Source organism: Vipera ursinii (genome assembly GCF_947247035.1).
Source record: "Vipera ursinii genome assembly, chromosome: 3".
NCBI classification, from domain to species: domain Eukaryota; kingdom Metazoa; phylum Chordata; class Lepidosauria; order Squamata; family Viperidae; genus Vipera; species Vipera ursinii.
This window is the reverse complement of record NC_139516.1, coordinates 477,508-491,785: the sequence shown is the minus strand read 5'-3', so window position 1 is coordinate 491,785 and position 14,278 is coordinate 477,508. Positions and strand designations below refer to the sequence as shown.

The 14,278-nt window shown below is 65.0% G+C and overlaps 1 protein-coding gene across 9 annotated transcripts; it reads right to left on the bottom strand.

Moving 5' to 3' along the window:
• Positions 1-385: 385 nt before the first annotated feature.
• Positions 386-11,045, bottom strand: ZNF335 (zinc finger protein 335). Of its 9 annotated transcripts, XM_083357400.1 has the most exons (26): positions 10,887-11,045; positions 10,522-10,623; positions 10,282-10,422; positions 9,642-9,794; positions 9,414-9,566; positions 6,903-7,128; positions 6,631-6,808; positions 6,433-6,545; positions 6,300-6,318; positions 5,952-6,068; positions 5,792-5,868; positions 5,550-5,710; positions 4,551-4,783; positions 4,393-4,471; positions 3,936-4,030; positions 3,633-3,853; positions 3,411-3,516; positions 2,968-3,282; positions 2,722-2,864; positions 2,488-2,627; positions 2,228-2,391; positions 1,726-1,806; positions 1,552-1,635; positions 1,398-1,463; positions 1,069-1,276; positions 386-782 (listed from the first exon to the last, which is right to left on the bottom strand). In XM_083357400.1, the coding sequence occupies exons 1-26, from the start codon at positions 10,972-10,974 to the stop codon at positions 679-681; spliced, it is 3,567 nt and encodes a 1,188-aa protein (XP_083213526.1). In that variant the 5' UTR covers positions 10,975-11,045; the 3' UTR covers positions 386-678. The 9 variants fall into 9 exon arrangements, with proteins under 9 accessions (XP_083213526.1, XP_083213527.1, XP_083213528.1 ...); XM_083357401.1 differs by lacking the exon at positions 10,522-10,623 and having other exon boundaries at positions 10,887-11,041; XM_083357402.1 differs by lacking the exon at positions 10,522-10,623 and having other exon boundaries at positions 9,642-9,791; positions 10,887-11,041.
• Between the last annotated feature and the right edge of the window lie 3,233 nt (positions 11,046-14,278).

Sequence of the window (14,278 nt, the reverse complement as noted above, 5' to 3'; positions counted from 1 at the left end):
CTGGCTTGATCAGATAATGGCTGGTAATCCCCGCTTGCCCTCTGCTAATGCTGGGATGCAGCTGGAATGGCTGAGCCAGGCAGAGGCCGCAGCTGGCGGTTCCCAGCTCCAGACTGCGGGCAGAATGGGGGTCTGAGGCCTTTGCCACCTGCCCAGCCCCGCCCCCCCTGGCCTGGCTGAAGGTGCCCTTCGGGCGAGGTGACGCTGCCCTGTTGAACACCATCGGGATAACACCAAAGCTCCTCGTTAAATTCCCAGATTAGCAGTTCTAATCCGACGCAAACTCTGCCAAGTGAACAGGCGGCGTCTGCGCCGCTAGAAAGAGGGGCCTGGAGTGGGTCGGGGGTGAGAAGCCCCCCCACAATCAATCACACAAACCAACAACCACACGTCCACCCCCGGTGGGCCCTTTTTATTCAGCAGTGCATCCACCAGACGGTCCTCGGGCGAGGCTGCCGACTCAAGTCTGGGGCTGGGCGTCCCTCTTCCAGGGGGTCTCTGGGAAGCGGGGCCCCACCTGGCCTGCCAGGTGACCTGCGGGGCAGGCGAGTACGAGCAGCGGCTGAAGCCGGCCGGTTGCAGGAGGCACAATCTGGAGGGAAGGCCAGTCCTCGAGCCGACTGGCTGCCCCCAAGGGTCAAGAAAGTGCGGGCCTCTTCGGGGAGCAACAACGTCCGGTCACTCTGCAAGGGTGATGATGTCGTAGTGGATGCCCGGCTGCAGCTGCTCTGGCCCGGACTCCGTGCCGAAGGGAGTGTGGGCCACGGCCACGTCCGCGACGGCTGCAGAGAGGGGAGGCAGGGAGTGAGCAGGAGGACGGGGAGGGGTCCCAATCCTGCCTCAATGTCGGAGAGCCGAAAACTCGACTGGCAGCTGGAAGGGAGAAAGCGGAGAAGGCAGGACCAGGACCAGCCTGACGGATGGAGAGGGACTTCTCCTAGGGGCTGAGGTGAAAATGTGGGGGCAGATCTAGGGCAGGCCCAGGGGCTTCCGTGCTCCCCCCGCCAGGCTGTGGATTGACAGGGCAGCCTGGACACCGACGCGCCCAGAAAGGCCCGGCTGCGGCACCTGTGCAGAAGAGGCAACCGGCGTTCTTCCCTTTGCCCAAGCCGGCTGCAGGTCGACCCAGGTTGACAGGCAGAAGCTCCTGCTCTGGGGGGGCCTCCTTGCTGCTCCCGGACCCCCCGATAACTGTCACTGCCGGGTGTGTCGCCGCCGCCTCCAGCTGGGCTTGTGTGACAAGCTGCTGCCCAGGGGACACTGGGACATACTGGATCTGTGGAGCGAAGGCATCCGTAAGACCTCCCCCGCCACAGACCCCCCCAAAAGAGAGCCCATTCACCAGCTCAGCCTCGCCCCCTCCCCCAGCATCCCCGTCCCAGGGCTGCCCCTCGTACCTGGGGCTCCTGCACAAACGGGCCGTCCTCCTCGTACTGGATGTGGGTGATCTGGCCATCCTGCACCTGAAACAGCAGCCGGGCTGTGAGAAATTGGGGGGGGGCACGGACCCCCGTGTTTGTGGGAGGGGGTAGGCGGCAGGGAAGGCCTCACCTGGATGTGGTGGCCCTCGGGTAGCACCACGTACTCGTGGGGCAGGAGCTGCTGGACGCCCTCCTGGGTAATGATGTACTGCACCTTGGGAAGGGAGGCGGGGGAGGGATTATGGGGGGCCGTCGGTGGGCAGACCCCAGGATCCCCCCCAGGGGCGACCGGCAGCGGGCTCACCTGGTTCTCAGTGGTCACCAGGTGCTGCACCATCTGCCCGTCTGCCGTGGCCATGATCTCCTGGATGTAGGTGGCTTCCTCCTGCAGCAAAACGCCAGCCATTGCGCCCTGCCCAGCCTCCCCACGGCAGGGAGGGGCCATCGTGCCAGGCAGCGGGCAAAAGACAAACCGGGGGGAGGGGAGGGCGAATGCCGATTCCCCCAACATGCCCCAGGCTGGAGGCTCCCACGCAGGCAGGAAGCGGCGCAAAGACCAGCAGAACTAAGGCCTCCTCATCTGTTTCCCCTCAATCTGAGCGTGGGTTGTGTGAATGCAGCGAACGCGTTTTGTCAACCCAGCCAAACTGCCCCTCCGTCCTCTCCTCTGCCCGCTTTTCCCGGCTGTAAGGTCTCATCTCGGGGGGAAGGGAATTCCCTGAACTGCCTGCTGACCTTGGGCTGCCCCCCCCCACACTGTTAAAATGGGCGACCCCGAGCTCCCCGCAGCCTGGCCGGCTCCTCACCTCGTCGGGGCCGTCCTCCTCCTGGGTCACGATCATGTGTTCCTGCTCCAGGGCCTGTGGGAGCCTCTCCGGACCGCACTGCAGGGCCGCTGTGGAACGGAGAAGAGGAGTGGGGCTGCCAGCCGGCCTCTGATCAGCCCCCCCAAGGCTGAAGGCCAGTCGGGCTGGGGGAGGGAGAGAAGCCAAGCTGGAGAGGCTCCTTTTCAAGGATTGGGGGAGGGGGGCGAAGCCCCATCCCTCCCTCCCTCCCCCCCGCTTACTCTGCAGCGTGGCCAGGGTCTCCTCGTGGCTGTTCAGGATGATGGTCTGGGAGGTGGCCGGGAGGGGCTTGGGGGCCGGCCTTCCCTCGGAGCTGTGCAGCCTCTGCATGTGGAACTTGAGGTGGCCTTTCCGGTTGAACCTGGAGGAGGCGGGGGAGGAGAGCCGCCCTCACTCGGCTGCGAAGACCGGGCGTCCCCTCCTCCCCCGCAAAGGAGCGCCCCTCCCCCGCTCACCTCTGGCCGCAGATGTGGCAGGCGAAGGGCTTCTCGTTGGTGTGCGTCAGCGTGTGTCTGCGCAGGTCCTTCTTGTTCTTGGAGGCGAAGCTGCAGTGCTGGCACTTGTGGGGCCGGAGGCTGGCGTGCTGCTCCAGGTGGCTCTGGGGAGGGGTGGGGAGGGGGGGTGAGAGGGGCTTCGGCTGCCCCTGCCCGAGGGGGGGCCCCCGGTCCCAGCGGCCAGCCCTCCCCGCTCCCGGCACCTACCCGGACCTCCGGCCAGGCCGCGGCCGTGAAGGGGCAGTCGGGGCACTTGAAGCCGCTGGGCCCCACGTGGGCCCTCTTGTGGCTCTCCATCTCCGCCCGGCCCGCAAAGGAGGCGCTGCAGATCTTGCAGGAGAACTTCTTGGCCGGGGGGGCCTTGCCCGGGGGGCCTTTCTTGCCCGGGGGGGCCTTGCGCGAGGACTGCTCCGCCAGCACCAGAGGGATCGCGCCGGCCTCCGCCTCCCGCTGCTCCGGGGCCTGCCAGGCCAGACAGCGCACCGCCGGCCACTGGACGGCCGGCAAGGGCTCCCCGCTGACCTGCCGTGGGGAGAGCCATCACGGTCACGGAGGAGCCCGACCGATGCTCGGCTGGGAGCCGCTCTGAGCTCTTCCCTGGGTGGGGGCTGCAGAGGCTTCCGGGGGACGGAGGGGGGGTCCTTGCTCACCTCCCCAGGAGGCGCTGGGGGCTCCTGCTGCCCCTCTAGGAGTGCAGAGCGCTTCGGGGAGTCCTGGGTCACCGTCTGCCCGGTTTCGCCAGGGGCCGCCTCCTTGCTGCCGAGAGAGAGGGAGGGAGGGAGGATGGGAAATGGGCACAAGAGGGAGGGGGAGGAGCTGAAGGAACTCAGGGAGGCCGTCTCTAACCTCCCCCCCCACCGAAAAAGGCTCACCCGTACAGCGTGCCGGCACCCTCCGCACTGGGGGCGACCAGAGTGTACTGGGAGGCGTCGCAGAAAGGGAGGGCCACGTGCTGGACCTGGGAGGCAGCCGGGCAGGGCTGGAGGGGGGGCTCCCTCTGCTCCGTCCCCTGGGCGGTCAAGAGGCCGGCCTGCAGCTCCTCCGCCTGGCCCTGGGACTCCGAGGGCGGCTTCACCGTCTTCACCACGGCCACCTGCGGGAGCAGCCCAGCCAGGTCAGACTCGAGGCTTCGCCCCTTCCGCCCCCCCACCCAGGAGACGGGAACCCCCCCCCACCTCCAGGGCACTGACCGGCAGCTGCCGCTGGCCGCTCATGTTCAGCAGGAGGTCCAGGGCGGTTTGCGTGGCCACCTCTGCGGAGCTCTCCACCTCTGGGGGGGGAGGGGGGAGAAGCGGTCAAAGTTAGGCCCTGAACTGCCAGCCCCTCCGAGCTGCTCTCTCAAGTTGAGGATCTCAACGCAGGGAATCACAGGCGCCAGCGGACGCCCCCTGCCCGGCTCTCCCCTCCAGGCCTCCCCCCCCAAAAAAGGGGGGAGGGTCTCCCTGGCCTCAGAACACAGCCTGCCCCCCCCAGGGGGCTTTTCCCTCTCCCAGACTTCTGGGCAGATCAGAGAGTGGGGGAACACCCCCCAGTCCGTACGGCAAGAGCTGGTTCCTTCCAACCAGTCTCTGCCTACCCAAAATTATAACTCTGACTGGGGGCTCTGCCTTACTGCCCTCCCCGGGCGGGTACCTGGCTCGAAGAGAAGGATGGCGCTCTGCAAGGGCTCCTGGGAAGGGTCGGGGGGTCCCTGCCCCGGGGGGGAAGCCACCTGAGGGGAAGAGCCGGCTGGTCAGCACGGCGGCCGCAGCAGCAGGAGACCCCCCCCAGGGCGGGCGCCGGCCACTCACGGGCGGGGGGGGCGGGGGGGCCCCCGTGGGCGGCTGGCCCTGGCCGTGCTGCTGCTTCAGCTCCTCGATCTGCTGCAGGGTGAAGAAGGGGCGCCGCCGGCAGGGCCCCTCCTCTGGGTGCTGCTGCTCCCACTCCTCAAAGTCCTCCGGGTGGCGGCTCTGGACGTGGAGGCGCAGGTTCTTCTTGTGCTTGGTGGAGAAGTGGCAGAGCTGGCAGCCGAAGGGCTTCCCGCCTGCGGAGGAGGAGGAGGAGGGGGCCGTGAGAAGCCGGGCGGCCCCCCTGCCCTCCGCTTCGCTCCTCCACACCCCCGGCCCCGAGCCCCCTCCCGGCCGAAGACTCCACAGGGGACGGCCAAAGCGAAGCCCCACGGGGGGCTCCCCGAGACGCGGCTGTGCCCGCTCCCACGGCACAGAGGGCACAGAGGCAGCCGAGGGTGCCTCCCTCCGGTCTGCGCTACGAGATGGCGGCTGAACTCCTCACATAGCAGCCCCCCCTTCAGAGGCCTGTGATTGTCTGGGGCACTGTCGCCAGCCCGGGCCCCCCCCCCGAAAGGTCAAGAGCTCCTGCCCTGCTGGCATTTCGGAGAGCCTTGAAGAGCCGCCTCTTTGCATGGACAACGACCGAGGTCCCCTCGGCCCTTTCAGTCCCCCCCCTTCGACGGACTCTGGTCTGGGGCAACTTTTGCCTTCTGCCCCCCTCTTTGCTCTGAGGCCTTTTGTCCACTATACACTGCCAAGCTGCCGGCAGTCAGACGGCACACAAACTTATTCTACTTATTATTGGTGCAGCCGAAGTTGCAACTCGGCCTCCCACAGAAGCCGCAACAGGCCGGGAAACCAGGTGGGCGTACCCAGGAAGGAGTTTTGGGGGGGCTAGTAAAAAGCTGTTGTCTGAAGGGCCCCCAGTTGGGATAATGGGGGGGCAGCCCCGCACAAGGCCTCTAGCGGACCCGAAGGCAGCCCAGGTCTCCTCCTGCTGCGCCCCGCCCCCGCCGGCACCTGTGTGCTTGACGGCCACGTGGGAGAGCAGGAAGTCCTCGCGGACAGTGGCGTAGGGGCAGAGGCTGCACCGGAAGGGGCGGTCGTTGATGTGGAGCAGCTGGTGGTTGAGCAGCAGCTTCTTGTCCTCGCAGACGTGGTCGCAGAACTCGCACTTGAACCTGCCCGGAGGGGAGCCCGGTGACCAGCGGCCCGGAAGAGCCCGGGGGAGCCGCCCCAAAGGCCCCGCCCGCGACGCTCACCTGTGGTTGGCCACCGCCTGGATGTGGGTCAGCAGGTGCATCTTGAACGTGTAGCGCTTCTTGAAGGACTTTCCGCACTGCGAGAGGGCAGAGGGGTCGGCCGGGGTCACCCACAGGGCCGGGCTTTGTGCCTCCCCCCCCTTAGCAGCCCCACACCCACCTTGTCGCACATGTGGGGCTTTTCGGAGCTGTGCGTCTTCATGTGCTGGGTGAGCCGCTTCTGCATGGGGTAGACTCGGCCACAGACCGGGCAGGGGAAGGAGCTCCGCTTGGGAGCCTGGAGGCGAGAGAGCCCGCTGGGTCAGCCGCTGGGAGGGGGCCGAGGGGGAGGGGCTCTGCAGGAGACTGTCAGCTGCTCCAGGGCTGGCCAGGCGGGACCCCAAAGCCCGGAAACGAGGCCGTTTCCAGAACAGAGCCAAGCTGGTGGCCCCTCCCAGTCAGAGCAGCGTTCAGCAGGCAGGCATGGGGGGGCGGGGGGGGCCAGGCTCAGGACAGCCTCCTCGCTTACCGGATCAGCTCGCTTTTTCCTATAGGAAAGCAAAGGGGGAAGGGGCTTGGTCAGGAAAGCGGAGCAGGGAAGGAAGGCCCCGCCCAGTTCTGAGGCCACGAGGGGGTCCGGAGAGCCCCCGCCCAGCACTCACTTGTCTCGGTTGTGCACAGCAGAGTGTCGGATGACGTCCTTCTTGTACACACTGGTGTAATCGCACTCCTCGCACTTGTAGGGCTTCCGACCCACGTGGTTGAACATGTGCTCCTGCAGGAGGCAGAGGAGGAGAGGGTTGCGGCTCCCGGAAACGGCCGCTTCCCTGCTGGGAGGGGGCCACCGGGAGGAGGCTCACCTTCAGCGAGGACCAGCGCCGGGAGCGGTAGCTGCACTGCAGGCAGCGGAAGAGCTGGGGGTCCCCGGCTTCGTGGGAGTTCACGTGGAAGCGCAGGTCCTCGTGGGTCAGGAAGCGGGAGCCGCAAATCCGGCACAGGTACGGCCGCATCAACGGCTTGGAGGACTTATAGCAGTACCTGTGGGGAGGCGCGGGGGGGGTGTCACCTGCAGGGGGCCCAGCCAGAGGCCTCCTTCTGTAGCCACCCCGCCTATCGCCTTCGCCCCATGTACTTGCGGTATTTCTTGCCCAGGAACCGATGGGAGGGCCGGCCTCGTCGGCGGGGAAGCGCTTCAGGCTCGCTGTGGGAGGACGGGTCCCTGTTCTCCGAATCCGACTGGCTCACCACCACTTCCGCGAGACGACTGGCACCAGGGGGGGCAGAGCTGGCCACCTCGGAGCTCTGCGGGTCCCCCTGCAGGTCCCATGGCGAGGGGGCGGCTGGCTCCACTTCACCACCTGCCGAGGGGAGAATTCAGCCGTGGGAGTGTGTGGAGAGTCAGGTGTCCCAAGCAGCAGCAGCCAACGACGAGAGAGAAGGCGAAGGGCTGCCAGCAACACCCGGAAAATGCCCACCGGATCCTGTCCTGAACAAGGGGGAGCGGCCGTTCCCCGGGAGGGGATCTCCGCTCGGGCCCCTCCGGGAACAGACAATCAAGAGGACGGCCTGAATTTGAATTTTATTGAATTTATATACCGCCCTTTCCCATAGGACTCAGGGCGGTTTACAGGGTAATTAAATCCCTCAAAAATATAAAAACCCCAATTAAAACCCCAATTAAAACTCAGCCTGGGCCAGAAAGCTCAAAGAGCCAGGTCTTCAGGTCTCGGCGAAATGATCAAAGGTCGGGGGCAGTCCGAAGCTCCACGGGCAGCTGGTTCCAGAGGGCAGGCGCCCCCACAGAGAAGGCCCTCCCCCTGGGTGTTATCCGCCGGCATTCTTTTACCGGCGGCACCCTGAGAAGACCCTCCCTGTGGGAGCGCACAGGACGAAGGGAGCTTGATGCCGGCAGCAGGTGTTCCCTCAGATAATCTGGGCCGATGCCATTCAGGGCTTTATAGGTCATCACCAGCACCTTGAATCTCACCCGGAGGGCAACCGGAAGCCAATGCAGCTCGCAGAGCAGAGGTGTTACATGGGAGTATCGGGAGACCCCCATTACAACTCGCGCGGCTGCATTCTGCACCAGCTGAAGCCTCCGAGTGGTCCTCAAGGGCAGCCCCATGTAGAGAGCATTGCAGTAGTCTAAACGGGAGGTCACGAGCGCATGAGTGACTGTGCGTAGGGCATCTCGGTCCAGGTAGGGTCACAACTGGCGCACCAGGCGAACCTGGGAAAAAGCTCCCCTGGTCATGGCTCCTATATGGTCTTCAAAATTGAGCCGTGAATCCAGGAGGACGCCCAAGTTGCGAGCCCTATCAACGGGGGGTAACACCTCACCCCCCCATCGTTAGAGATGGAATAGTCTGGTTGACCCGAGATGCCGATATGCACAGCCACTCAGTCTTGGCGGGATTGAGACGGAGCCTGTTTCTCCCCATCCAGACCCAGACCGCCTCCAGGCAACAGGACATCACGGCGAGGGCATCACTGGGTTGGTTCGGGGTGGAGAAAAAAAGCTGGGTATCATCAGCGTACTGATGATACCCCACCCCGAAACCACGAATGATCTCGCCCAGCGGCTTCATATAGATGTTGAACAGGAGGGGAGAGAGAACCGACCCCTGAGGGACTCCACAAACGAGAGGCCTCGGGGCGGATCTCTGCCCTCCCATCAACACCGACTGTGAGCAGCCCAAGAGGTAGGAGGAGAACCACCGTAAAACGGTGCCTCCCACTCCCAACCCCCTGAGACGCCGCAGTACGATACCATGGTCGATGGTATCAAAAGCCGATGAGAGATCTAATAGGACTAGGACAGAGGAACAACCCGTCCCGAGCCACCCAGAGATCATTCACCAACACGACCAATGCCGTCTCTGTGCTGTGCCCGGGCCTGAAACCCGATTGGTATGGGTTCAGATAATCAGCTTCCTCCAGGAACAGAGGGAGCTGATGCGCCACCACACTCTCAACAACCTTCGCCAGAAAGCGAAGGTTGGAGACCGGACGATAGTTGTTTAAAACAGCCGGGTCCAGGGCAGGCTCGTGTCTCCTCCCAGGCCGCAAAAACCAGCCAGGAGGGGCACGGGTCGAATAAACAGGTGGTGGAGCTCAGCCTCCCCATGATCCTGTCCACATCATCAGGGGCTGCCTGGGGTCAAGAAGGGTCTCCTGAGCTAGCCTGGTGGGTAACATCGAACGACGCGCCAGAAGCGAAGAGAAAGCCGGAGCCGGGAGACCTCCAAGATCAAGAATTAACTGGCAAAGCCTCCCTACTGGCTAAAGCAATCGGGACAGCAGGAAACGCGCCCACAGATGCACAAAAGACGGGATATGGGCCGAATCCCGCACGGAGGCCCATTTGCAAGCAGCAGAATGTCTTACTTCCGCTGGGAGAATCCCTGGAAACCCGCCAGGCTTTTCTCCCCAAGTGGTGCTGCTGCAGGAGCCGCTGTCCGGACTCTCAACCGCCCTTCAGCACGGAGGGCAGCCCTGCCCAACGGAGGGAGGCAAGACAGGAGCCCAAAAAGTCCGCTGTGGTCTCCGCTGCCCAGGCCAGAAGCCCCGGGGCATCTCTGCCCCTCGCAAGGACCCTCCCGCCCGCCGGCCCTTCCTCCTCCTCCGCCCCGTGGCCCCTTACCCTCCGGCCGAGGGGCCCCTTCCAGGCGAGGGAACTTGCGGGGCCTCCCGGGGCGCCGGCGCAGTCCCTGCTTGGGGCACGGGGGCAGCGGGTGGCCGATCTTGGGAAGGCGCCCGCGGGGCTCGTCCTCCGCTGGGTTGTAGTCGCTGTCACCTGCAGAGGGACACGGGTGAGCACTGGTGCGGTGGCAGCCGCCGCGCAAGGCAGGGGAGGGGGCCCCATTCTCACCTTCGGGATCATCGATAGCGCCGGCATCCACAATGTCCTCCTCCTCCTCCTCCTCCTCCTGCTGATGCTGCTCCCCTTCCTGCTCCTCAGGCACCGCAGCCCCCTTGCGAGGGCGGCCCCTCTTCGGGGCAGGGTCGCCAGGGTCGCCACCTGCTGCAGCCGGAGGAGGAGCCCCTCAGCCGCCAAGGTTAAGGGGCAGCAGACCCCTCCCCCTGCCTCCCCCCATGTGACAGCAGACCCCTCCCCCCAGCGCTGAGGGGCAGCAGACCCCTCCCCCCTGCCTCCCCCTGATAAGGGGCAGCAGAGCCCTCCCCTCTCCCCCCAGATAAGGGGCAGCAGACCCCTCCCCCTGCCTCCCCCCATGTGACAGCAGACCCCTCCCCCCAGCGCTGAGGGGCAGCAGACCCCTCCCCCCTGCCTCCCCCTGATAAGTGACAGCAGAGCCCTCCCCCCTCCCCCCAGATAAGGGGCAGCAGACCCCTCCCCCTGCCTCCCCCCATGTGACAGCAGACCCCTCCCCCCAGCGCTGAGGGGCAGCAGACCCCTCCCCCCTGCCTCCCCCTGATAAGTGACAGCAGAGCCCTCCCCCCTCCCCCCCAGCGCCGAGGGGCAGCAGAGCCCCCTCCCCCCCCGGGCCCACCTGGCTGCAGGTGCCTGCGCTGGACGTGGCGCAGGAGCGTCTGGCGGGCGGCGCTGCGGAAGGGGCACCGCCGGCACTGGAAGCGCCGCACCACCACCTCCTCCACCAGCTCCTCGGCCCTCCACCGCCGCCGCCGGGAGCCTGCGGGAGCCGCGCGTCACTCGCCCGCCCGCCGGAGACCCCCCGCGCCGCCCCCCGCCCCGCCCGGCCCCGGGACTTGGGGTTGGGGAGGGGGCTCACCCGGGGGGGGCTCCTGGGGGGGCGGCCAGCCCGGCGGACCCTCCTCCTCCTCCTCCGCCGCCTCCTCCTCCTCGGGCCGGGGGCGGCTCTGCGGGGCCGGGCCTGCCGGGGGGGGAGGGGGAGGGGAGGGAGGGGGCGGGGTCAGCCGGGGGGCTCCGCGCGGGAGGGGGAGGGGTCTGGGACCCCCGCGCGCAGCCGCCCTCCCTCCCTCCCTCCCTCCCTCCGCGGGGCCTGTCCGAGCCGGGCTGCCCCTGGCGCTGCCTGCCTCCCGCTCGCCCGCCGCCATCTTGCCGGGCGCTCCTCGCTCCGCCGCCGGCTGGGAGCCGACGCGGGCACCCGCCGCCCCGTCGCCGCCCCCGCCTCACCGCCGGCCGGTCCGTCGCAGGGCTCCGGGGGCTCCGTCCGCTCCGTCGGCGGCCGCTCTTTCCGTTCCGGCACCCGCGAAGACGCCATGGCCGCTTCTCTCGGCCGGCGGAGGGATTGGGCGCTCGGACCTCCCCGTCGCCGCCGACATCGCTGCCGCCGGAACTACTTCTGTGGGCAACGCGAGAGTGACGCGCTTCTACGCTCGGGTCTACTTTTCGTCGGCTTCCGCGGAAGCGCCAGTGGCCTTTGCCGAGCGTGCGTGCGTGCGTGCGTGCGTGCGTGAGGGGCGCGGCCGCCGCGGAGGAGAAGGGGGCGGGGCCGGCGCCGCTCCCGGAGTCGCGAGTCTGGCCGGGCGGGTGCCGCAAGCCGTGGTTTGTGCCTAACCGTGGTTTAAGGACTGGGGCAAGCAGACTAAGCCGGCGCAGGGCTCCAAAGCAGGCGAGCCTGTCGCGCCGTCTCGGTCGGGGTGTCTTGCAAACCGCGGTTTGTGTGATGGGGAGGCCAGCAATCGTGGCTTCTTTGGAAAAAAATCGGTTTAGCCAACCGTGGTTAGTCCCGTCAGGCTTCGGGGAGAGGGCAGAGAAGCCTCCGGGCGGAGGACGCCCTTCCCACGGGCGAGGAGCCCTCAGCCTCTGATTGAGGGGGGGGCGCGGGGGGCTCAGCTCTGGGAGGGGGCTCCGGCTGCAGCTGCGGGGGCTGCGTTGCGGCTGGCCCGGCCAGTCAGGGAGCTGCTTGGGGGGAGGGGGGCTGCAGGGTCTCCCCAGAAGGAGAACTGCCCAGGAGGGCTTCTCTTGCTCCCCCTCCCCACCCCCCCGCCTGCCTCCCTCCCCCGTCGAGCGTCCTGGGGCTGCTAGGGCGCCCCTGGGCACCCACTTGGGGAAGAGAAAACGGCCCATCGCCCGAAAGGCTCCGCTGCCCACCCCTTGCCCTTCCCGCAGAGCCCCCCCCCCGGCCCCTGTGCTCCCTCCGTTTGGCCCTCCTTTCTCTGCCCCTCTGCGGAAGACGGCATCCCTGGGGGGCTCCTTGCAGGTGGAAACCCCTGGGGGGGCACCAAAACTGGCAAGGAGCTTTGTGCCCCTCTCCAAGTCAGGGGAGCATTGCAGCCCTGCGCTTCCCCCAGGCTCCCGGGGTGTGTGTGTGGGGGGGGGGAGTGTTAGTGTGCCGAGCTTTGCCCTTCAGCCCCCCCTCCCTCCAAGCCGGCCGCAGCTTCCGCTTCTCCCAGCCCTTTGGAGCAGTTGCCTTCTTAGGAGCCCCCCCAAGAAGGTGCCCAGCTGTGCCAATTGGGGCTTGCTCACCAGAGCCTTGCCTCATCCGAGGTTGCACAAAGCTGCCAGGAACGGACACCCCCCCCCCCCCCCCCCGGTCCTTGCTTCACACTCTCCAGCCCCTCCTCGAAGGATTGGGGGTGGGGGGCCTGCAAGTGATTTTGCCCCAAGGGGATAGGCTGTCCACCAAGGGGGGAGGGGTTCTGCAGGCCCCATTCCCCCTGAAGCCATTGCCACCCCAAACCTAAAGGGGGGCTCTGCAGCTTTTAAGGAAAACAGAAGAGGCTAATTGGGTGTCACCCCGGCCTCCAGGAACCCCTCCCCCTTCTTGGACTGAGTGGTTTGTGTAGGACAGGGAGGGGCCCTCCTTGAGCCTGTGGCTGGCTGAGTTTTTAATATTTTGGGAACACACAATAAACTGCAGTCTGCACAAAGGAGGAGGGGGGGGGATTGTTTGCTTTGGAAAAGTTTTCCTGATTGTGCATTTCTCACAAACTTTCCTTCTGCTGGGACTTGCGCTACATGTAGTCCTCGACTGAGAACCACAAAATTTCTGTGGTTAAGTGAGATATTTGTCGAGTGAATTTTGCCCCATTTTACCACTTTTCTTGCCACAGTTGAATCACTGCAGTTGATAAGCTAGCAACCCGGTTCTTAAGTGAATCTGGCTTCCCCCGTGGACTTTGCTTGTCAGAAGGTCAGCAAAGGGGTTTGCGTGCCTCCGGGACACTGCGACCGTCATAAATATGAGTCGGGACACTGCAGAGGTGGTCAGTGTGAAAAACAGTCCTAAATCATATTTTCCAGTGCCGTTGTAACTTTGAGCGGTGAAGGCCTAGCAGAAAAGGCCACGCTATTTCCCAAGGATGGAAAAGGGGGGGGGGAGAGCTGGAGCTCCAGGGGTTGCAAAGAAGAGTTTGGGGGTCCTTCCTGTGGCATCGGATTGCTTTCCTTCGGTGGGAAACCGTGTCACCTGGGGACATTTGAAGGCCACGTGTGGCATCAGCTCCCGGAGGGGGTGGCTAGATGTGCAGGACACAGAAGGAGCGGAGGAAGGACAGCCGTTTCCCCCAAAGACTTGGGGAGACGGAAAGCATGCTCTTGGTGTAAAAATCCAGGTTACGAAGCCCCCCCCAGCGGTTTCCTCCTGGCAGGTCCCCGATCTGAGTGGAGTTGCCTCAGTTTCCCCATCAGGCAGGGAAGATCAGTTTCAATCCCGCCCCCCCTTGGCTGGCTCTGGTCTCCGGCAGAAGAGATGAGGAAGGGGCTCCAGGGTTTCAGGGCTGGCCTTGACCTTCCTTGCCCCCAAGAGAGTCTGGGCGGCCTCCCCGCTTCCCTGCTCCTCCACGGCCCCCCTGCGGTTTCTGGCTGCCGGGCTGATTCATCACTCAGGTTAATTTGCAACACACCTCTGCAAAACAAGCCAGAACCGCAAGGCCAGGCTGGAGCCAGGAAGGCCCCCCCCCCAGCTGGGTTGAGGTGCCCTCTGCAGGCTTGCCAGGAACCCCTGTGGCCAGCTGACCCTGGGGGGGCTGCGGCCCCCACCTCGAAGCAGAGGGCAGGCGTGAGTGGAGGGGGAGCACAGCCAGGCTGGAGGTGGGTGCTGCTGCCAGCTCTGGGGTTCAGTTGCTCCGTGTCTGCCCCATTCCAGGACCAGATCTGGGACAAGGCCAGCTCAGAACGGGACCTTGAACCTGACCTGCGAGTGGGCGGGTATCCTCCTGGGGCAGCCCCAAATTGAACAGCTTAATCAAATCTAATTGACAATACTCCCCTGCACCACGCAGCAGGCGACCGTTGCAAATTACTAGAGGCGCAAAAAGGAGGAATTTGGAAACCAAATAATTTATTTTTTCTCTTTGTTTTGCCTACTTTTCTGTTTTTCTGTGACGTGCACGCAATAAGTAACAGTATAATGGAGATCTTAGCATTAACTAATAATTCTTAAGATAGAAATGTTTTATTGTACAATTTTGTAGCGTATTTATTGATATAACTTGTATTTGTTTATCAACGTTCAGCTTTGGATGAAAAATTAACTTTATGCTTCTTGGCATATTAAATCGCAGTTAATACCGATACAAACTTCTTTGTCTTGGAAGCTTCAGGTTCTGTCAGAGTGTTAA

Coding starts and splice junctions, on each gene's coding strand:
- ZNF335 (XM_083357394.1), bottom strand. CDS start 10,807: ATGGCGGCGGGCGAGCGGGAGGCAGGCAGCGCCAGGGGCAGCCCGGCT. Junction 10,423..10,521: donor CCCCCAGGAGCCCCCCCCGG/GTGAGCCCCCTC, acceptor CGGCTCCCGCAG/GCTCCCGGCGGCGGCGGTGG. Junction 3,283..3,410: donor CCCCAGCGCCTCCTGGGGAG/GTGAGCAAGGAC, acceptor TCCCCACGGCAG/GTCAGCGGGGAGCCCTTGCC.